This window comes from Anguilla anguilla, chromosome 6 (assembly GCF_013347855.1).
Source record: "Anguilla anguilla isolate fAngAng1 chromosome 6, fAngAng1.pri, whole genome shotgun sequence".
Lineage (NCBI taxonomy): Eukaryota > Metazoa > Chordata > Actinopteri > Anguilliformes > Anguillidae > Anguilla > Anguilla anguilla.
This window is the reverse complement of record NC_049206.1, coordinates 28,200,123-28,222,744: the sequence shown is the minus strand read 5'-3', so window position 1 is coordinate 28,222,744 and position 22,622 is coordinate 28,200,123. Positions and strand designations below refer to the sequence as shown.

General features: G+C 40.0%; 1 protein-coding gene across 1 annotated transcript in view; it reads left to right on the top strand.

Moving 5' to 3' along the window:
* The first annotated feature begins 2,610 nt into the window (after positions 1–2,610).
* LOC118230812 (structural maintenance of chromosomes protein 6-like) overlaps positions 2,611–22,622 on the top strand; it is a 28,259-nt gene continuing 8,247 nt past the window's right edge. The window contains exons 1-19 of the mRNA XM_035424141.1: positions 2,611–2,769; positions 3,441–3,591; positions 3,740–3,857; positions 4,140–4,245; positions 4,994–5,130; positions 5,599–5,660; positions 6,429–6,509; positions 6,621–6,722; positions 7,916–8,035; positions 9,559–9,657; positions 9,990–10,136; positions 11,029–11,117; positions 12,640–12,804; positions 13,473–13,651; positions 14,166–14,367; positions 19,323–19,437; positions 19,672–19,832; positions 21,153–21,288; positions 21,611–21,691. Coding sequence (XP_035280032.1) covers positions 3,451–3,591; positions 3,740–3,857; positions 4,140–4,245; positions 4,994–5,130; positions 5,599–5,660; positions 6,429–6,509; positions 6,621–6,722; positions 7,916–8,035; positions 9,559–9,657; positions 9,990–10,136; positions 11,029–11,117; positions 12,640–12,804; positions 13,473–13,651; positions 14,166–14,367; positions 19,323–19,437; positions 19,672–19,832; positions 21,153–21,288; positions 21,611–21,691 — 2,241 coding nt within the window. The 5' untranslated portion in view covers positions 2,611–2,769; positions 3,441–3,450. The remainder of the gene's footprint in view (positions 2,770–3,440; positions 3,592–3,739; positions 3,858–4,139; positions 4,246–4,993; positions 5,131–5,598; positions 5,661–6,428; positions 6,510–6,620; positions 6,723–7,915; positions 8,036–9,558; positions 9,658–9,989; positions 10,137–11,028; positions 11,118–12,639; positions 12,805–13,472; positions 13,652–14,165; positions 14,368–19,322; positions 19,438–19,671; positions 19,833–21,152; positions 21,289–21,610; positions 21,692–22,622) is intronic.

Sequence of the window (22,622 nt, the reverse complement as noted above, 5' to 3'; positions counted from 1 at the left end):
AGTCACAGACTGGTAAACCTCCGGTTGAAGGATGAATCCTGCCTCGCCCTCAGGCAGATAATTCCCTCTTTTACACTAATGTTTTCTTACGCTTTTATATTTTCTTTACCAAAACTCACTCACGGCCACCCATATGCATTTCATGACGGCAAATGTATTCCTTTTATTAAAAAGTTACACCAGTTCACCACTCTGGCATTTCTACTAACTATATTTCTTCACTTGGCTATCGTACAAAACCTTCTTATCAGCAAACGCCACATTTCTACATTCATGTTACCTCGCCCTGTTCTCTATCTAGCCACATACAAACAATTACTACATATGTACGTTCTGCAACTCCCCATTAAAACATTACATTTAAAATCATGACTCACTCATAAGTATAACTACTAGTACTGAACATGAGAAAAGCACATCAGTGCAATAGATTTTACACGTTACTTAACCCTCCACTTTAATGACTAATATTATATAGCGGCTGTTATATATACCATTCGATAAGGAAACTAAGCTCGCTCATGGTCACTTTATTTACTCCGCACTATAGTCTGTGATCATGTCAACCTTCACCTACATGCCAATACTGCTAAAAACATATTGTTTCAACTACACAATTTCATAATTTCTCCTAATTTCTCTCACACTGTTGTTATTTTCTCATATGCAAAGCCTGCTGGAACATATGCGTCTGCTCCTATTCTCCACTATCAAGTTTTCCGGTTCTAGCTTAGCAAAACAGCGAAGAGGATTCCTACCTGCAGATAAGCCTATCAAAATGCCTTATAAACCTTACAAACACTAAAAGTGCATCGCCACGAAATAACGGACAACGGAGCAGGACAGCAGGGTACACAAGTTGCGACCTAGGCAGCTCTAATTCTACGGGCTTGCTGATTCTCAATCAAGGCTCGTTGGATGGCCGTAAAATCCGTGAGTACATACACTGGCCATATTACACCTGCGTTTCTGTTGCGTTTACACTTACGCCACCGCACCCTTTGTCACAGCCACTGTTTTACATATATAGCAAACCGAAACTGCTAAACAGTACACGCTCATCAGACTGTACAAATTCACACAGGGATAGCCATAATCCATAACCATTTCTTACAGGGTCACTTCGCATCTCTCACTCTCATAATAAAACGCTTTGCAAAAAGAAATTATATCTCATAAAAAACATGTTTTCAACGTGCAAAAATGCCAAGTTACTCACACATACAAGACCAGTCCAGGCCTGCCATTAAAAGTATTGATATCAAAATGACGCCAAGTTATGGTACTACAAACAATATAGGCTATCTTGCCTCACCGAAATTAAATAAGATGTATTCCAAAGCAATGCTACCCAATATTTCCTCAATTCTTTCAAGTCACTTGGCCCTGTGTTTTGTAATCTTACCATTTTACAATGTCATGCAAACTTTGTGTCAGATCAAACAGTCAAATATTTCCAATTGCCTCATGGAACACATTGAAATTCATGTAAAAACTGCTGCTGAGTAACTACAGGAAGCATATTTCATCAGAAAACATGTTTATACTTGCTTCTGAACTGAATTTGACTACATGTACAAGTTATTGTATATTTGCTACGTACAATAAACATTGCATGTAAAATACATATTGTACATACATACGTAGAGAACTTCTTTATCCCCATGGGGACATTTCCCTCGCAGCATGTTACATTCACATTTACGAACACACACTTATACCAAGAAACATACTATCATTCACGCAACAGAAAGGCTGGGCAGCGAAATACATACATACCAATACAAATTGGACCTATACACACCTATTCAATCAATCTTGACTGTGAGAGAACCATCCACACATATGTTTGGCCTGTCCATGTAGTGCATGCTTATACACACAGGGCCAAGTGACTTGAAAGAATTGAGGAAATATTGGGTAGCATTGCTTTGAAATACATCTTATGTAATTTCGGTGAGGCAATATAGCCTATATTGTTTGTAGTACCGTAACTTGGCGTCATTTTGATATCAATACTTTTGAGTAACTTGGCATTTTTGTACATTGAAAACGTGTTTTTTGTGAGATAGCAATATACAATGTGCACTGCAAAATGTGAATGGTGAAACGGCTACATGTGAAAGTTGTGCAGGAGGTTGTCTCCTCAATTTTCCCCCTTATATACGAAATGATCAAAGAAAAACATCAAGTCATCAAAGAAGGACACAATCACAACAAAACAGTACATCAATGATCCTGCTTGCGCTATCTCTGAAATCTATCTCATAGGTACCAAGATCAAGTTAGCGCCCACTGTACCACACCACCATAGACATCAACTTCCCCATGACTTACCCAGCAGATTTCCAACGATACCAAACATGATTACACTATATTATGGAAAACCATAAGTTTTACATAATGCTGGTCCAGTAGGATGTTAAGCGTAACTTGGGGGGATGGCAGGTAATGTGGTCCGGTCATATTGGTAGTTTTCAATGGACTTCAATGTGGAAACGATTTTTTTTGGTACCAGCGGCTTGCTAAACTGCAGTACCTCGAGTAACCACTGACCACTGCAGCCCATAGATCAGCCACTAGGGGCAGAATTCTTCCGGTTACTGCAACTCAGATCCGGGGGGCTTGTTTAATTCTCTCCTGCCTTCACTCAACTTCAGTCAACCCGTCCTGAATAAAGCTGGACGGGTTGACTGTTTTGAAGTTACCCGCGGAATCTGCCGTCCAAGGTGGATAGAAGATTGTTGTAGCGGCAGTGCTTCGGAAAACGTATGATATGACATTGCAAACAACTGTTTTATTTAGTTTCATTAATTAGCGTAGCTAACAACTGTTTAGAAACAATTAGCTAGTCCTGCTAACTAACAACTGAAGTTCGTAAACACATTGGATTAGTTTAGCACACCAGCTAAACGTTATATCAATGTAGCCAGCTTGCTAAAACGTCTTTTGATTCTTACAGTTTGCTGAAGTTATGTCTACTATCATAGTTTTCAAGAAAGCAGTCTGCCTGTCACGACGCTGCGACGCCGTTGGGTTTCGGTTTCTGTTTGTACGTGTCAGTTGACGTTAGTCATGATTATATGATTACGCAGTTCGTGTAGCAGACACTGCTAATACTGAAGGATTGAGTTAAGTAGCCAGCGTTAGCTGTCTATAGTCTGTCGATATGCATGACAAGTACGCATATTAAACAAGTCATCATCATATCGAGGTTTGGCCACCAACTATTTGATTTGAGAAGTCCGTGGGCACTAGTAGTATGATTTGACAGTGTTGGCTTAGCTGACATTAACCTGTTACTCGCCAAATTAATTGTAAACGCTTTGGTCAGTGAAGCTTACTAGCTAACGTTAGTATTTGCAAGTATAGCTTACTACCCTGCATGTTTTGGCATGTGAATTTCATGACATTTTCGAAAATCAATTGCGTCGTTTCAGTTTTTCAGAGATGTCTAAAAGGAAACATAGGTCCTCAGATGAGAGTAATCACAAAAGAGCCAGGTCTGAACAAGTGGAGGATGATGCAGAGGATGAGGAGGAAATGGTTGGACCAAGTCAAGCCACCCTCACGACAGCCACTTCAGTAAAGGTAACATTACAGTAGAATTATCTAGTACAGCATGTAGCTAAAAGTAGTGTGATATGTCTTTGTTGCACCAGTATACTTGTGTTGGTCTCAATAAGTGATATGGTGAAAGACAGACCTTTAATTAAGCTTCTATTTTTGTCCATTTCAGACCTGTGGGGAAGTGGGGTTAGTTGAAAGCATTTCCCTGAAAAACTTCATGTGTCACTCTTTGCTGGCGCCTTTTTGTTTTGGAGACAATGTCAATTTTGTCAGTGGAAACAATGGAAGTAAGTTCATTAATTCTCTTGACAGAGGATTTGCCATTTAAAGCAACTCTTATCTACTAACTGAGAAATGTGACATTATTTGTAGTAATTTCTGCATTTGTGATTTGTCAACATCCCCTGTGATCTATTCTCATATTGATTTGACACCCTAACCAAGTGCATCTGATTGATTAGCCATTTGTACGTTTACTATTTATTGAATCAGTTCATGATAAGTACCGTCTTAAGAGTATAGCAGCAGTGTCCTGTTTGGGATTTGAATCCCCTACCTTTGCTTGTCAGGTGGAAAGAGTGCAATTCTCACAGCTCTCATCGTTGGACTGGGAGGAAAAGCAACAACAACAAATAGGGGTTCCTCTGTGAAAGGTTTTGTGAAGGAAGGAGAAAGGTAGCTTAACTTCTCTGTCTGTTTTTGAATTTACATTCATTCAAACAATTTTTTATCAGCTCGATGTTTGTCTCAAATGCTTTTCCTATGGTAAATGCTGTGGCAACTATTCTCTCGGATGCCCAAGAAAACCGTCTGTTGATATGAAAGAATCGGACTCACTATTCACTCAAATTGTGAATCAAGACTTACTGTATACCCTTGTAGAAACACTATTTACCACATGCTAGAACCTTGCAAGGGCGTTTTCACTGACCTAGCATAGCATACTGGAGGAGAGAGCAACCCATTCACACCTGGGTATGAGCACCTGTTACCTATTGTCTGGCAGGGGGGTTTTGTGAATAAAATGGCAAAAACTGCCTGTATTTTTTTAATGAGTCGATTTTTTAGAATTCCAAAAGCGCATTTATATTAAGCCCAAATATTTAGGAAAAGTCGTCGAAGGAGGAGTGTATTGCATTTGTGGTGTTGGAGTGATTTTAATTTAAAAGTCCAAACGCCCGATGGCGTCACCTCTGGCCTTTCTAGCCTTAAGCCTACTCTGTGATTTTACAGCAGTTTTATGGGACAGTCTCCTTTCTCCAAAGGGCGTGTAATCTGGAGCTGTGAAACACACGCTCTGAGGGAAATGTCGTAACAAGCCTGCAATAAACCATGTTCTGTCATTGTGTATTTAGACCCTTAGCTTTCTTGGCACTAATGGAAAGGCTTTCTTCTGAGTTCTCCTGCTTTTCTGTATAAACAGCTCAGCAGATGTCTGCATTAAATTACGCAACCGAGGGCAAGATGCGTATAAGCCTGAGGTGTTTGGCCCATCCATTAACGTGGAGCTCAGGATTTCCAGTGAAGGGCTGCGAACGTATAAGCTTAAGAGCAAAACAGGTAATTTTCACAGTTGTTCCTGCACAGCCACTACCAACAAGCCATTAGTCAAAGGCCTGATATTGGTATTCAATATCATGGCTTAATTGTTCACATTGTATATTATTTTATAAATACTGTTCAGATGCTAAAAACCTGATTTTGAGACCTTAATCGTCTTGCTGAATATTCAGATTTAGATTTCAACGATGATATTTTGGATTTATGGCATAAAAATAATTTTCATGGCATACATATTTGTGATATGGGGCTGCCTTTATACACTTGATATTTTAGGAGTTCAGGCACATAATGACTGATTCATGTTATTTAAGACCTGATGACTGTCTTGTTTTGGATGGCAAAGTGGAGCAATGACTGCAGTTCTGGAATTGTAAAACATCTAAAACTGCCAGACAGTTTACTTTACCAGATCTTTTTCGAATTACCAAAATGAGAACAACCCTGAAAGTGCGTTTTAAATTTTAGGCCAGGTTGTGTCCACGAAAAAGGAGGAGCTTGTTTCAATTCTTGATCACTTCAATATTCAGGTATGATGGATTTTTATAATTGGCTGAAGTTCAGACTAGTGTTTGCAATCATGTGGTTTTTGTGTACTTGAGTGACCACCAGGAAGACCATATTTCCATCAGTGAAACTGACCACAGATTAGTTGGTAACGTTACTACTGTAAGTGAAATGCAAGTGGTGTGACTGTCTATTGGATGTTAATGTACATGTATGTGCCTTTGATATTAAATCAAAGTGCCATTGATGGGTAAATACTGTTCCTGAATTTCAATAATGTTACTTTAAATCATGAAACTACAGACACCTTCATTGGCAACCTCGTCCAATCGACACACAACTCCTAAAAAAGACTTTCTGATTAAGATATAAAATAAATCTGGAATCACTGTCATTTCTGTGGCTTCCTAATCTTATCGCAGCCAAATTGACCATGATAATGTTTATGCTAACCTATTGACTTCACAACCAATTAAATGCAATTACATGGTAGGTAATCCCATGAGGGCATCAGCATGCAAATACACAGCCTAGAATTCTTACTGTTTTTCAGTGGAGAGCAGCAATGACTATATTCTTTATCATTCTCAGTAATTTATCTTTTCATCTTTCGATTATTTCTGTCTATTTGTGTTTTGACGTTCATCTTTTATATGATATATTTGTATGTTCTTTCTATGTGAAACAATTTGGGTTACAATCCTTGTATGGCAATGTGCTATATAAATAAAGTTGTAGTTATTTTTACTATTATTATTATTATGGTTATTATTCATTACTTGCTTACACAGGTGGATAATCCAGTGTCCATATTGACTCAAGAAATGAGTAAGCATTTTTTGCACTCTAAAGGAGAAGGAGATAAATACAAGGTGAGTATAGTTCTGGTCGATTATTTTGCATAATCACTGTTCGGAAATATTCCATGTTTTTGTGAAATAATAGTTTATATAGTCAGGCCCTTGACTTTGTTTTCTGTGTAGTTCTTCATGAAAGCAACGCAGCTGGAGCAAATGAAAGAAGATTACACCTACATTATGAAGACAAAGACTGTCACCAAGAATACAATTGAGAAGCATGAAGAGGTACTGGCTTTTTTCCTGTTCATTGTGAAACTTTGTATTCATAAAGTGTTGCTCTATTATCAGATTGCTTTTTTGGCTCATAATGGATTAGGTAGGGGTAACCTGGTCCTAGATCAGCACTGTTACTGTAAAACCCTGAATACAAGCCCAGATGTCACAATCTAGAATTTAGATTGTGTCACTAGCTGACTATTCATGGCTGCATGCAGTGGTGAGACACTGTTGTCTTTGTTGTGTTCGTGTAAGGTGGGCCAGATTTCCTCCACTTGCTACTGCTTTAGCACCCGTGTATCTTGCCTGCTGTGTCAGTGAGTGACGCAGCTGTCCTCGGATGGGCAGTCACTCCTCATCTCACATTAGTAAAAAAAAAACGCTCCTGGATGATCCCCAAGCCTTTTGGGATAATGTTCTATGGACATGATGAGTCAAAAGTGGAACTTTTTGGCCAACGTGGGTTCCATTATGTCTGGCACACATACAGCATTTCACAGTAAGAACATTATACCAACAGTCAAACGTGGTGGTAGTGTGATGGTGTGGGGATGCTTTGCTGCCTCGGGACCTGGACGACTTGCCATTATTTGAGGGTCCATGAACCTCTGTACCAGAAAATTCCTAAGGAGAATGTCCGATCATCTGTCTATGAGCTGAAGCGTAATTGGGTTATGCAGCAAGACAATGATCCAAAACACAAAAACAAGTCCACATTTGAATGCTTGGAAGGAAACAAAATGAAAGCTTTGGAGTGGCCTAGTCTTGTTTGAAAATGATCAAATTGTCTGAATTAAAGCAGTTCTGCAAAGAAGAGTGGGCTAAAATTCCACTGATAACAAATTATACGACTGTTTGGTTGCGGCTATTAAGTAAGTTGTGATATGGGTGTTTGATAACTTTTTTCATTAAATGAATAAAATGTGTTTTGTGTTTACTCTGGTTCCCACTGTCTAATATTACATTTTATATAAATCTGAAACCATTCACTGTGACAAATACGCAGTGATAGAGGAAATCAGGAAGGGAGCAAATACTCACGGCACTGTAAATAAATGGTGGAGAGGCAGATCATTGATCGTTTTTTGTAACTGCTGGAGACTTATAAAGTAGTCTGACATCTCGGCCATACATGTTCCGTTGGGGGTCTGTCAGGTCTGTAATTTTGTAATAAAATACTCTTTTAAAATTGTCCATTTCAGTGCTTGGAAGTCTTGAAACGGAAGTTTCTGGAAAAAGAAGACAAGTACAAAAGTCTGGCTTCCCTGGATGAGATGCATGCCAAACTACAGGAACTGAAACACCAGATGGCATGGGCTTTGGTAGGGCATAGTGCTGCGCCTTTCTGTTCAGTGTGTATTCATATCTGCGTGTATGTGTGTACATGCGCATGGGAATAAATGGATGCATGCTTACAATGGGATTGAAATGAACGTTTTTCAGGGGGGAAAAAGCCCTATTCCAAGCCCTGTACACAGATGAACCTGACCAGGTTATTATCACCATGTAACCATCTTCCTGACTTTACATTAGTTGTGTGGCCACCCATATTAACAGGGATATTCCAGTGGTCGTTATCCTTGTCATTGGGCTATGCACCGGTCTCCGTCAGTTTGTTTGTTCGGCAAACCCATTATATCCTAGAACTGTCCATCACACAACAGTTTAGCTCAGTCTTGGTCTGACACGCATCTCGCAAGTAGCGTTTTCACTTCTGAATGTCTGTTACACTGCACAGACATTCAGAGGGTATAAGGTACCGGTCAGTCATTAAAAAATTTAAACATTTTTATTCAGCCATCATGACTTGGCTGGCCTACGGTGAGTCTGTCCAGAAAGACATAGCTACGTTATTCTCGTTGGCTACATTGCTAGCATACAAAACTTACTGTTTGAACAGTAGCTAACTTAACAACCTTACTTCTTGCAGTGGTTGCATAGATACCTACTAACATAGTTATATCATAAACACCCTGGCATGTAGAAACAAGATATTGTTACCTTGCTAGTTAGTAAAGTAGCTAAAGTTAGCTGAATTCAGTTTTTATATGCGGAATGTCCGTGGGTATTGTACATGTAGCTTAATTTAGGAAATAGCCAAGACAATGAAATGCTTAATTTCCACAACTTGTGAGCTTTTAAAATTTTTTTTGAGTGTTTGATTGCATAAAAGTAGGACTTCTCAATTGCATACAAAGCATCTTTAACAATGTTACAAACGTGTGACAAAGAAGATTTTTTAGAACGTTCAGTAAAAATATATTACATCACATTAATTTACATTAATGTGCCAGGGAGTTGCTGGATCTGAAGCATTCCAATTGGAGGAAAATATAGGGACAAATCTGGCATTACTTTGCAGGTTTAGGTTTTAGGTTTTTTATTCAAGGTATTTTACCTGAATAATCTGTTCAAATTATTCGTTATTTATATGAATTATTAGTTTTGTATTTGTTTAATCCTGTTCAAATTTTTAGTTATTTATATGAATTATTAGTTTTGTAATTGTTTAATCAATCTTAAATGGAAATAGCTTTCTTTAAGCCATACCCAAAGTGACCTCATTCGTCTAGGACTTGTTTCTTTCCCTTTTGTCAGTGATGATTTGCAGGTCTGTCAAGTGTTTTGTCTTTAATGCCTAGAAGTGGACTGAAGGAGAGCTTTTCTCCTCAATTTATCATCAGTGCTCATGAAGGTGTGTAAATGTGTAAATCTCAATGCCCCCTAAAATTACCACCACCTGGCCTGACACCCCCATATGAACCTCAGTTTGGGAGCCCATGCGCTGAGTAAAATGAAATCTTTATTAACAGAATTTTGTTGTCTTCATGTGTTTATTCTGAAGGTGGCTGAAATGAAAAAAGAAGTGAAACCACTGAGGGAGCGAATCACTGGAGAAGAGAAGGGTACCATCAAATATGACCAGAGAGTAGAGGAGTGGAAGGTAAGGTTTTGCACACTCTGACCCCTCTGCACTGCAGATAGAAGTGGACAAGCTCAGACAACTGCCTTCTCCATGCTCTGTACCATGTTTGAAGGCACTCTGACCGCTCTGTTCCACAGGCTAACATGGACACTCTCAAGAGCATCCACAGACTAACATGGATGCTGTTTGACTATAGTGTTCCACAGGCTAATGTGTACACTCTCTGACCGCTCTGTTCCACACGTTATAGTGCACACACTCTGACCGCTCTGTTCCACAGGCTAACTTGGACACTCTCTGACGCTCTGTTCCACAGGCTAACGTGAATGCTCTGACGCTCTGTTCCTCAGGCTAAAGTGGTGGAGGCAGAGCAGAAGTACAAGCAGATCCATGATCAGCTGGAGAGCATCTCTGAGCGTGTGCAGCAGCTGCAGCCACAGTGCATAGAGCTTAAGAGCCAGGCACAGGAGTGTAGCAAAGCATACAAAGCAGCTGAGGTAAAGACAATACTCTACTCCTTCCTTCTGTTTTTTTTTAACCCTTCAGAGGTGCCTAGGCCTGGGCCTATGGGATGACATTGTGGCCACTGATCTTTTGCTGTAACTTTAAATTTACCCTGTAAACAAAAACCAGCTGACTGTCGTTCTCTAGGAGCAAATTTGGTACCCTTGCACTCCATTATGTTTATTTAATTAGCCTGGATAAAACAGTCAGCCACATCTGTAATCAATTCTCCGTTGGCCAAATGTGTGGCATGTGGGGATGTGAAATTAAGAAAAAAACTGTTGAAAAACAATAGTTTGAATTGTGTGGTATGACAACATGGGGCAATAGCCAACACATGATTTCAGGCAGGCCAAACAAAACACAAAAGTGTGTGGCATCATTACATTGACTTTACATTTCTGTCTCAGCCATGTCAAGAGCACACCCACGCTTGCGCATGAAAATACATCACCTGAAATGAGAGAGCAAGCTTCTTATGGCATTCTAAAGACTAATTGTGCAACACTGTCAAATTAGCAACAAAACTGCTAGTAGTGCTATAATAGCTTGGTCTATACAAAACGGTGGGTCAGAGCAGTGGAGCCTAGTGGGCTTGAACTGGGTGATGCTACTATGTCAAGTGCAATCACTTAACCAGTGATGGGTTCATTGCTGATGGGTGAAATCCTCATTGTTGATAATACAATGCAGTAGTGCAGTTTTTAGTTTAATGGCAATTATTCCCTGAGGCTCACCCCTGCCCTGAATTATGGGAAATAGTGAAGGAGTTATGAATATTAGCATTTTTATTGTTTTGCCCCGACAGCCATGTGCACAGTTGATTGTCCTTTTACACTGGTAGATGAGCCAGCTTAAATAAAATATTTCACTTGAACCTTGTAGACCAGTGTCCATCGCATCAAGACCAATTTAAGAGACCTGGAGAAGGACAAAGAACAGCTCACAAAGCGGATCAGTGAACTCAAGCACAGGTACAGCACTGCTGACAGTGGAAACCTTTGCCCAGAATGCGCAACTCTGAGTTCATTTTTAAGACAACCTTCTCACCGTGCAAAGAAGCTGTTGTTCGTAGCTCATTCTTCTCCCTACATCTTCACATTCAGGGTTTTTAACTACATTTAGAATGTACGTTACGTTTTAGAACAAATTATATATATTCAGTATCATGCCTCCTCACCTCTGATAAAAATGGTGTTAGTAGATCCAACCTCTTTTTTTTTTGTTGTTCAAATTAAATTGGAGTGGATTTCAAACGCAATCCTGTCCAGCTTGTTCCAGTGTTTTAGCTGATTTGCGCATCTCCATCAGGTCTGAGTAAAAGCAGTACACATAGAAAGCCAATTGACTTTTTCTTCTGGCTAGTAATAATGGTAACTATATTGTTTTTGCCTATATATGTGTTTTACTTGATTGCAACTACAGTATATGTCAATATGGCTTTACCGAATCATGCTAGTATGAAACAACAACTTTGACGGTCAATACTAATATCTAATGATAGCCCACAGATTGTAGTTTAAAATAATATACATTATGATTCATCCACAGCTAAACACATAATAGTAGCTGAAAATAACCGTGATGTAATTATTTACTTTTTATCTTTTTAAATATGACGTTCCGTGAACGTAGCACGAAATAGACATGAAGCCGGCACCGAGGTGAAAGAGCGTGTTTATGGGTGTGTCTATTGCGATTGACAGAACGCTAGCTTCTTTCTGATTGGGCGAAAACATCACATAACAGTTGAGCCCATGTCACAACAGATCCCGCTTTCCCCTGCAGTGCATCCACTTAATTGCAAAAGGGATTATTGCATAATTGCCAAATCCCAAACCATTTCCCATTCATTCCATGGTAGTTTGCATATTTGTATCAACCATTATCGCATATTTCGGATATTTTCATAGAATTATGTCCAATTACATTGCATAATGATCTATAAATGTTCATTCAAGGTCGACTGATGCCTCATAAATAAACCAAAATCTACGAAGAGTAGGCGGTTACCATTGAAAATCACATCCATGGGGTGCTCGAGTGGCATGCGCAGTTGTTGGCAGTCTGTCTACCATCTCATTCTTTCATACAATTAAGCAGATTCCACTGAAGTTAATTTAGTGTGGTCGCATGTACATTTGTAGGCTTTAACTTTAAAAACTTGACATGCACTTTCATTATCCAATTGTAACACCCCCCCCGCCCCCCCCCCCCCCAACCTGCCTAAGCCATTTCAATGCAGGAAAAATTCAGATAAAAAACTTAATTTGTCAATGCCAAAGATAGAAGTAATGCTTCTCTCCCCTCCAGGGTCCCATGCTGTCAGTACTGACGATGTTAAAAAAGCATAGCACCATGATCAAATTAGGGCCTAATTTTGCAAGCAAAGTCATGCAGAAACCGGTGCAGACCCTGGTCCGACTCGGCTCAGCGAGTGAAGAGACCAAGAATATACCCCAGCCTGCGTGATGAGAAACGCTCTGCTCCCCGCAGTATCAGCCAGTCCAGGGCCGCAGACACCCAGGAGCGGGTGGAGAGGATCAGCAGGCTGCAGGCGGAGCTGGAGGCTCTGAACCACCAGGACTCCACCCTCAACCAGCAAATCGACCAGTTCCAGCAGGTGGTGGCCAGAAGCCGAGAGGAGCTTGCCAGGATTGAGTGAGTGCTCTCCTGTCTCAAAGTGTGGTCACTGATCACATACATCTGCTTTGATTACCACTGCATTAAAATAAATGGAGTAATAATAGACAGAAAAATGATTTGTGTGATTTGAAAAGAGAAGTGACAGTTTTGCCAGCTGACAGCTGCTGAATAAAGCATTCTATACTAATTGAATGTTTGAAGGTCAGATGCATATCAGTAGCAGAGGTCCTGATTCCTGGAGCAGCAGTGCATTTAATGGAGTGTCTGTTTTATTTGTATCGTGCTTTTCATAAAGAAATGTGTTTTACATGGGTAATGTAGTCAATTAAAATCCATCTTGGGCACTATCTTTGGCATTGCGCTTGGCATGAATGTCCATAGTTTTCCATGGGAATATTGGTTTTGCTGTGTTTCAAGCGCAATAGGTGACTGTGCACAATGAAGCAAAGGCTTGTTTGTACCACCGGAAACCCGACAAACCAATTAAGAGTTCTTTAACGATTGCTTAGCTTGTGTGGGTTGTGAAATTTGGGGCAGAGAGCAGCCCTCGTAATCATAGCGTCTGCGGATCTCTCAGTTGGTGCCGGTGAGCACTAAAACGCACACATCCGTGTATTCTGTGTGTCCCTGGTTTGGTGGGCAAGTTAGCTGCAACTCCTCCGTCCCCTTCTCCGTTGGTCCAGGCGGGAAAAGCAGGAACTGTCCAGGTCCATGGAGGTCAAGCGGCGAGCGTTGAATAGCATGCAGGCTAGTAGGACCAACCGAATCAGGCGCTTCGGAGACCAAATGCCCAACCTGCTGGCTGCCATCGATGAGGCCTACGGGAGGGGCCAGTTCAAAAAGAAGCCCGTCGGGCCGCTGGGTAAGACCGGATTTACTGTGCCCGAGGCCTCAAACCGCGACTGCAGGAGAGGCTGTCCCGCAGCCGGAGGTGTGACGTGTCTCTGCATCTGTCAGTGTGGTGCATGTGGTTCCATAGGGTGGAAATTAGCCTTAGCCATAAACCTTAGATGCAGTGCATCAAAAGTAATTGGACAAACTAATATAATCATAAATTAAATTGTCATTTTTAATTCTTGGTTGCAAATCCTTTGCAGTCAATGACTTCCTGCAGTCTTGAACCCATACTCATCTCCAGACGCTAGGTTGCAATAATTAAATGAATAAATAAAAATGTAGTTTTGCTTGGTCATTTCCAGGTTAATAATTGGAGAATCCCGTAGGTCTTCTATGTTTGGTTTGGTTATTGTAGATGATTTGGATGCATACGTTACCCATTTCTCTGGCTAATGAATGTCCATTGCAGCTTGAACAATTTTGTGTGTTAGGTCTGTATCTGACACACTTTTTTTGGGGGCGGGGCGGCTGTTTTTTAGGCTACTGCATCCGCCTGAATGACCCGGAGCTGGCCATGGCTGTGGAGAGCTGTCTAAAGGGACTGATGATGGCCTTCTGCTGCGATAACTACCGTGACGAGAGGACCCTGCAGGGCCTCATGTCCCAGCATTACAACAACCTCAAGAGGCCCCAAATCATCGTCAGTGAATTCTCCAACGCCATGTATAACATCAGTGAGAAGTACGACACCTTTTACTCTTCTTTCCAATACGAAGACCTGTGTTTTAGTCAAGGAAGGTACCATTTTCACAGAAATAGGGATGGGAACGATTAATCGATGATTGAGTATTCTTTATTCGCATTGATCAAGCTGAACAATTTAAAAAATTAATTTTATTTTGCTCCCCTCTGGGAGAAAGCAGAATGCAGACCTGCCAACCTGCACGCATTTTGTGTACCAACCACGCAATTCTTGGTCAAAATACGCATGTACGAAATGCCAACTGAAACTACGCAAAAAAAAAAAAATAATAATAATTATTATTCTAATTTAATTACGGAAAACAATAAATCAATACAAAACAATACCGTACATTTATTCGGTATTTAAACTACATCCCTCGGATTGGACCAGGTGCGACCTTGTGCTTGTGGTTCTGTAACCCCTCCCCGACTAACTCAGCGTCCACTGATACACAGCGGTTCTTTATTATCCACCGAGGCGTAACGCTGCATTGCTGAGGTAAAATTAGAAGTGGGAGAGTAATAATCAAGCACAAAAATGTTACCGTAATGTTAACATATAAAACGTTAAAACGTGTTCGGTAACTGTACGTGATGATGCATTTCAAGAGGTATATCCTAATGAGATAAATTTGTGTATTGGGATGGCAGGTATGCCATCCCGCCAAGTTACGCCTTGGCGGGGGCATGCCCCATACCTATACAGCACCGAGAGTTTGGCACTTTTCAGGGTTCCCCACAGAAATAACCACAACAGCCACAGACACTCAGCCCTTAAAAACATTAAATTCTGTACATTCTGACCCCATTTCAACAGACAGATTTCATAAACAACTTCACATGTCCACACAATAAAGCCCCACACTAAGGGGATTTTGCGTTTTCTCCTTCTTCTTCTTCTTCTCTTTCGTCGTCTTCTTCTTCTCATTCTTATTTTTCCTGCCGCCTATCCCACTAATAACATGTCTCCCCATTGGACATTTTACCGACACCCGCCAAATCTTCACCTACACCCAATGAAAAACTCGCATACACACGCAAAATACCCATACCTTTTTACTGAAACATTCTCAGTACAAACAGCTAGTCTGCCTGTGGCTTAGTGGGTAAGGTTACAGTCTTGGGATCACAGGGTCCTAGGTTCAAGCCCAGCTAAGAATGTGTTTCTTTAACCTGATTTTACCCTCTATAATAATTGTCTACTACTTCTCAATTATTGCTTTTGCACCATATCTACCAGCCGTTCCCCAAACGTATACACTGCATTATGACGTACCGTCTGCACGTTCAATTGTTAACCGGCTACATTATTGCAAAGCCATATGGATTCAACGGGAGCTCTTCTGTGCTTACTCGCCTGTGTTCTTTAAAACCACGGACAGGTTTGCTAATGATATTTCACGCATTGCATAGCTATGTCATGGTGCTGCCCTAACAAAGTGACAGACTGGTAAACCTCCGGTTGAACGACTGAATTCCGCCTCGTCCTCAGGCAGATAATTTCCTCTTTTACACTAACGTTCTCTTACGCTTATATTTGCTTTACCAAAACTCACTCACGGCCACCCATATGCATTTCATGACGGCAAATGTATTCCTTTTATTAAAAAGTTACACCAGTTCACCACCCAATCAAAAACTCGCATACACAGGCAAAATACCCATACCTTCTTACTCTGAAACATTTCCAGTTTATATAGCTAATCTGTTTGTGGCCTAGTGGGTAAGGTTACAGGCTTGGGAACACGGAGTCTTAGGTTCAAGCCCAGCTAGGGACACATTTCTTTAACCTGCTTTTACCCTCACTAATAATTGTCTACTACTTCTCAATTATTGCTTTTGCACCATATCTACCCGCCGTTCACCAAACGTATACACTGAATTATGACGTACCGTCTGCACGTTCAGTTATTAACCGGCTACAATATTGCAAAGCCATATGGATTCAACGGGAGCTCTTCTGTGCTTACTCGCCTGTGTTCTTCTTTAAAACCACGGACAGGTTTGCTAATGATATTTCACCCATTGCATAGCTATGTCATGGTGCTGCACTAACAAAGTGACAGACTGGTAAACCTCCGGTTGAAGGATCGAATCCCGCCTCGCCCTCAGGCAGATAATTTCCTCTTTTACACTAATGTTTTCTTACGCTTTTATATTTTCTTTACCAAAACTCACTCACGGCCACCCATATGCATTTCATGACGGCAAATGTATTCCTTTTATTAAAAAGTTACACCAGTTCACCGCTGTGCCATTTCTACTAACTATATTTCTTCACTTGGCTACCGTACAAAACCTTCTTATCAGCAAACGCCACATTTCTACATTCATGTTACCTCGCCCTGTTCTCTATCTAGCCACATACAAACAATTACTACGTATGTACGTTCTGCAACTCCCCATTAAAACATTACATTTAAAATCATGACTCACCAATAAGTATAACTACTAGTACTGAACATGAGAAAAGCACAAGAGTGCAATTGATTTCACTCTTTACTTAACTCTCCACTTTAAAGATTAATGCTCTACACCGACTATTATATATATATAATAGCGTTCCATAAGGAAACTAAGCTCGCTCATGGTCACTTTATTTACTCCGCACTATATTCTGTGATCATGTCAACCTTCACCTACATGCCCATTCTGCTAAAAACACATTGTTTCAACTACGCAATTTCATCATTTCGTCCTAATTTCTCTCACACTGTTGTTATTTTCTCATATGCAAAGCCTGCTGGGACATATGCGTCTGCTCCTATTCTCCACTATCAACTTTTCCGGTTCTAGTTTAGCAAAACAGCGAAGAGGATTCCTACCTGCTGATAAGCCTATCGAAATGCCTTATAAACCTTACAAACACTAAAAGTGCATCTCCACGAAATAACAGACAACGGAGCAGGACAGAAGGGTATACAAGTTGCGACCTAGGGAGCTCTAATTCTACGTGCTTGCTCATTCTTTTATCAATCAAGGCTCGTTGGATGGCCCTCGGATCCGTGAGTACATACACTAGCTATTTTTCAACTGCGCTTCTGTTGTGTTTACGCTTACGCCACCGCACGCTTTGTCACAGCCACTGTTTTACATATATAGCAAACCGACACTGCTTAAACCATATACGCTCATCAGACTCAAATTCACACAAGGATAGCCATAATCCACAACCGTTTCTTACAGGGTCACTTCGCATTTCTCACTCTCATAATAAAACGCTTTGCAAAAAGAAATGATATCTCATAAAAAACACGTTTTCAACGTACAGAAATGCCAAGTTACTCAAAAGTATTGATATCAAAATGACGCCAAGTTACGGTACTACAAACAATATAGGCTATCTTGCCTCACCAAAATTACATAAGATGTATTTCAAAGCAGTGCTACCCAATATTTCCTCAATTCTTTCAAGTCACTTGGCCCTGTGTTTTGTAATCTTACCATTTTACAATGTCATGCAAACTTTGTGTCAGATCAAAGAGTCAAATATTTCGAATTGCCTCATGGAACACATAGAAATTCATGTAGAAAACTGCTGCTGAGTAACTGCAGGAAGCATATTTCTCCAGAAAACATGTTTATACTTGCTTCTGAACTGAATTTGAGTACATGTACAAGTTATTGTATATTTGCTACGTACAATAAATACTGCATGTAAAACACATATTGTACATACATACATAGAGAACTTCTTTATCCGCATGGGGACATTTCCCTGGCAGCATCTTACATTCACATTCACGAACACACACTTATACCAAGAGACATACTATCATTCACGCAACAGAAAGCCTGGGCAGCGAAATACATACATACCAATACAAATTGGACGTATACATGCCTATTCAATCAATCTTGACTGTGAGAGAGCCATCCACACATATGTTTGGCCTGTCCATGTAGTGCATGCTTATACACACAGGGCCAAGTGACTTGAAAGAATTGAGGAAATATTGGGTAGCACTGCTTTGAAATACATCTTATGTAATTTCGGTGAGGCAAGATAGCCTATATTGTTTGTAGTTTGTAGACATCCCAGTTAGATGATTACGATATTTTATAATAGAAAAAATGTCCTCAACAAGTTTGTCTCCACTGGGATTTACGTAAATAAATTACAACCTGAGCCAAGACAAATTAATCCACTCTTTGTACATGGGCTAGTAAAATTGCAAATTGGCAAACGTTTCACTTAAACCTTCCCCATAATAAGCATGGAATTTTAACCAAAAGACCAGGCATACGTCCAGTTGGTCCAACTGACCCCTGTATATTTACTGAGTGAGACTCATTGGATCACGGGATTTGGTCATTTTGGTACAAATGTGCTCTTTATTCCATGTTTTGAATAATGCCTGTACTGTGTATAATTTTGGAGATAATGGGGTTTATTTAAGATGGGGATTTGTACAAAAAGCCCTAGATTTTAAGTAGGCTGTAAGGGCTTAATGATTATCAATTATGCATGTGCATCCCTACAAAGAAATTACAGAATTTTGAGTGTAAATTGTACCACATCATAAAAGCAGGTGTGGGAAATCCCTGGATGTCCATATTTGTAGGTGAATCGCAAGCTGGCTAACTGTTTTTATGTTTTACATAACCAGCTAATACAAAGTGGACGTTATGTTATTTTTAAAGGGAATGCATGTTTGTCATGAATCTGTTCTTTGTAAGTTGTATCCTGAATGTAAACTGAACTACTCAATAGAACCCATACAGTATACAGTATATTTCACATTAGAATCTTATCATTTAATTTGTCTCATAAGTGTGACAATGTGCTAATGTATAGCCCACAGATCAATAATGGATTTCTAGGCTGTTCTGTGAAGGTTCTTTTTTCATTTGAAAGGGGAATTAGAACCACACTACAACCCACCACTGTTAACCTACCACTGCTTCTGTTGCACTGGATTTTTATTAATATATTTTTTGCTTCTCTCCAGAGCTGTCCAACATCCAGAATATCCCACTGTGCTACAGGCTCTAGAAGTCCGAGATCCAGTGGTGGCCAACTGCCTGATTGACATGAGAGGGATTGAAACAATTTTGCTAATTAAGGTACATTAAAAAAGAAATACATACATGCACAGACACACACACACACACACATATATATAGGTGAGCTCCAAATAATTCACATGTGGTTAAAGTACACATTCTTAGCTTTTGCTTAAGGGTATATTTATACATTTTGGTTTCACCATGTAGAAATCCTGGTCTGTCATTGTTTTGTTGTGGTCTGATCTAAGAGTGAACCCGCTCTGTCCGGCTTTGTCCTGCCGTGCTTTTCAGAACAATCGAGACGCCCGTCAGGTGATGCAGCAAGGACAGCCTCCGAGAAACTGCCGAGAGGCGTTTACGATGGATGGAGACCAGGTGTATGCAAACCGCTACTACTCCAGCGACCACCAGAGGGCGCATCTTCTGAGCAGGGATGTGGAGGAAGAGATAAGGTGCGTGCCATTGTTCAGTGATCATCAACTGTGGACAATGGAGCCGAATACCAGCAGGACGGGCAGACAAAAAGAGGGGTGTCTTTTTTTCTGCTGTGCCAGAAATAGAGATTTTCAGACCTTAAATGTCTCAGGGATTGCAAATATTTTGCTGTATTATTCAACATTCAGTAACAAAGAATACAAAAGCTTAATGTGAGTGCTTATGATGTACCCAAGTCTTCTGCTGATGAACTAAGTTAATTATGCCAAGGCTAATTAGGCCTCTGGATGGGACATTTAGGGTCTGAGTATCAGTATGTCCAAATTAATCAGGAAAAATCACATCCTTGAATAAACTAGCCATGTCAGAAATTATTCCAGCATTTGAGTTCCTGACTGAAAGATTTACTTCTGCAAACCCTTCAGTACTATGAATGAGAGGAACAGTTTAAGTTAGGGATGCAAATTTAAAGGAATTTCCTTAATCGATAGTTGTTAACCTTAACAAACAGTTGTTGATTAATTGATAAAACATAAAAGCTAAATATAGCTTATGATATACAGAATACAAAATGCATATTATATTCCTCAATTTAAAGATGTATTGTAACATTTGAGAAACAGGCATTCTTGTAGCATAACAAAAATAGAATATGAAGGCGTGTAGGCTACTTTAACAGGAAAAAAAAATTGCACTCCGTCTTGTCTGTCGTATGCAAAACCGTTGCTCCGCTAGGCTTCAGTGCAGGTAGTTATGGTACCTCTAGACGGGATACGATACCCTGGCTCGAGGAAGTTTATTAGCTCTCGAAATCCCTTGCCGTCAATGGTGCTTATTGGCATCATTTCCTTTTGAACCATGTTGCATATCCTCTGAGTAACACCCTCCGCTCGTCTATACCCTCTTTGCCAACACCGGGGTGATGGTAGGTTGCGATCCACTTGGCCCTGGCAACACGGTTGGATGTAAAACTTTTTAGGTGGTACATTAATGAAGTGGTTGAGTAGTATTCCCGCACTGGACTACGTTTTGCCCGCTTCATTTTTGTGCCTTTTTGTGTAGGCTAAACTTCACGGCCTCTTCAATAATTACACTAGGCTAAATTTGATGCCCTTACATTTCACGCAGAAACTCCCGTTGATACAAGACCACAGATTGTTCAGTTAATTGTTAATTTGAAATCTTATCAATTAAATTCTTATTAGCAATTCTTTGATAGTTGATTCATTTTTAACATCCCTAGTTTAAGTATTTTTGGAGTTCTTTTGGAAAGAGTGTTGCAGATGTCTTAGGATTTGCAGTACCCCTGAAAATAACTGTCACCTGTTTTACCCAAGACACCTGGAGACTGAGCTCGCGAATGAGACAACTCAGGTGGAGCATTTCCGGCGGCAAGTTCAGGTGGTGCAGGGCGATATCCAGCAGAACAATGCCTTGCTGAAGAGAGCGCACGAGGAGAGGAAGAGGGCGCAGGTGTGTTACGCTCCTGCATTGCTAAACCAGGGGTCCCTATCGCTCATCTGGGAGAACCACTGTTTCTGTTGGGTTCCCCAACCCCGGTCCTCGTTTTCCTTGCTACTCAATACTTAATTGATCAACTAAAGTAGTCAGTTACACAATTCACCTTGCCTGGTTTCTTGGGTCTTAGAGATTTTAGTGTGAAAACAAAAACTAACACTGCAGGTTTGGGGATCATTGCGGACCCTATGGTTCTCCAGGACCAGTCGTCAGTAAACACATGATACTCACGAGCGTCCCTGCTGTCAGTTGAATGATTATCTTTAAATCTCCCCAGGAAAAGTCCCGCAAACTCCGGCTGGAAATCGGTGATCTCCAGAACGTGGAAGAACCTCAGTCTGAAGACCTCAGACCTCTTGTAAGAACTTTTGTCTTCTCGTCTGTTCTAGTAAAGACAGGTCAGATTTAATTGCAATTGATTAGCAATTATGTAGATCCTAATTAGGAATGTCTTCCAATATAATGTAATACTATTTATATTTGAGTGTAGAATGTCTGAAAGAACTTAATCATGCATCATGAACATCAATAAATATTCAAGGAATTAAATGAAATTTTTACAGTAGTGGCTGCTGAGCTTACAATTGAGGAGGCATAAAACTTCCCCTTAAACTGATTTTTGACATTGACCTGTTTTTAGTATTTTCCTTGGTTAATAAGTGTGCCAACAATGAAATAATCCATTGTCAGGTAAACACACAGCTTCTTTCTTCAGATCATTTTAGGGATTAAATAATAAATTTGATTTAGAAAAATCTGTTTTATTCACTGAGTACACTTAACGACAAGTGATACACCACTCTGTTAACTACTGTGTTAGCTTTTGGCACAACCTACTGTACAATAAAGTCTTACCACATCTGTACTTCAAGATCATTTAAATGACAAAATCTGTGGCAGATCTTTTCCATGAATATTCTCCAAGTGTAAGTGTGAAAAACAAAGAGTACATATATCTACAATTTTGAATAATGTTGGTTGAAATGCCCAACATTTTGTGATGCAAATAAACAGAATTTTAAATTAGAATTCACCTAATTGAGGAGACCTTGCTATATCTGATGGAGTTGAGTATTTTGTATTTTGACTTAATTGTTGTATTGTTAATCCAGGAAAATTACTGAAAAGTGAAACTAGTCAAGTTTTCTGCCTCCTCAATTTCAGCTCAGCAGCCTTCACTGGATTTTTTTAAATCTTTTGTTGATTTCCACAAAGACATGTTTTGAACTTTGAAAAAAAAAAGTTAAAAATGAGGTCAAGTTACGACAAACAATATTGGCTATCTTGGT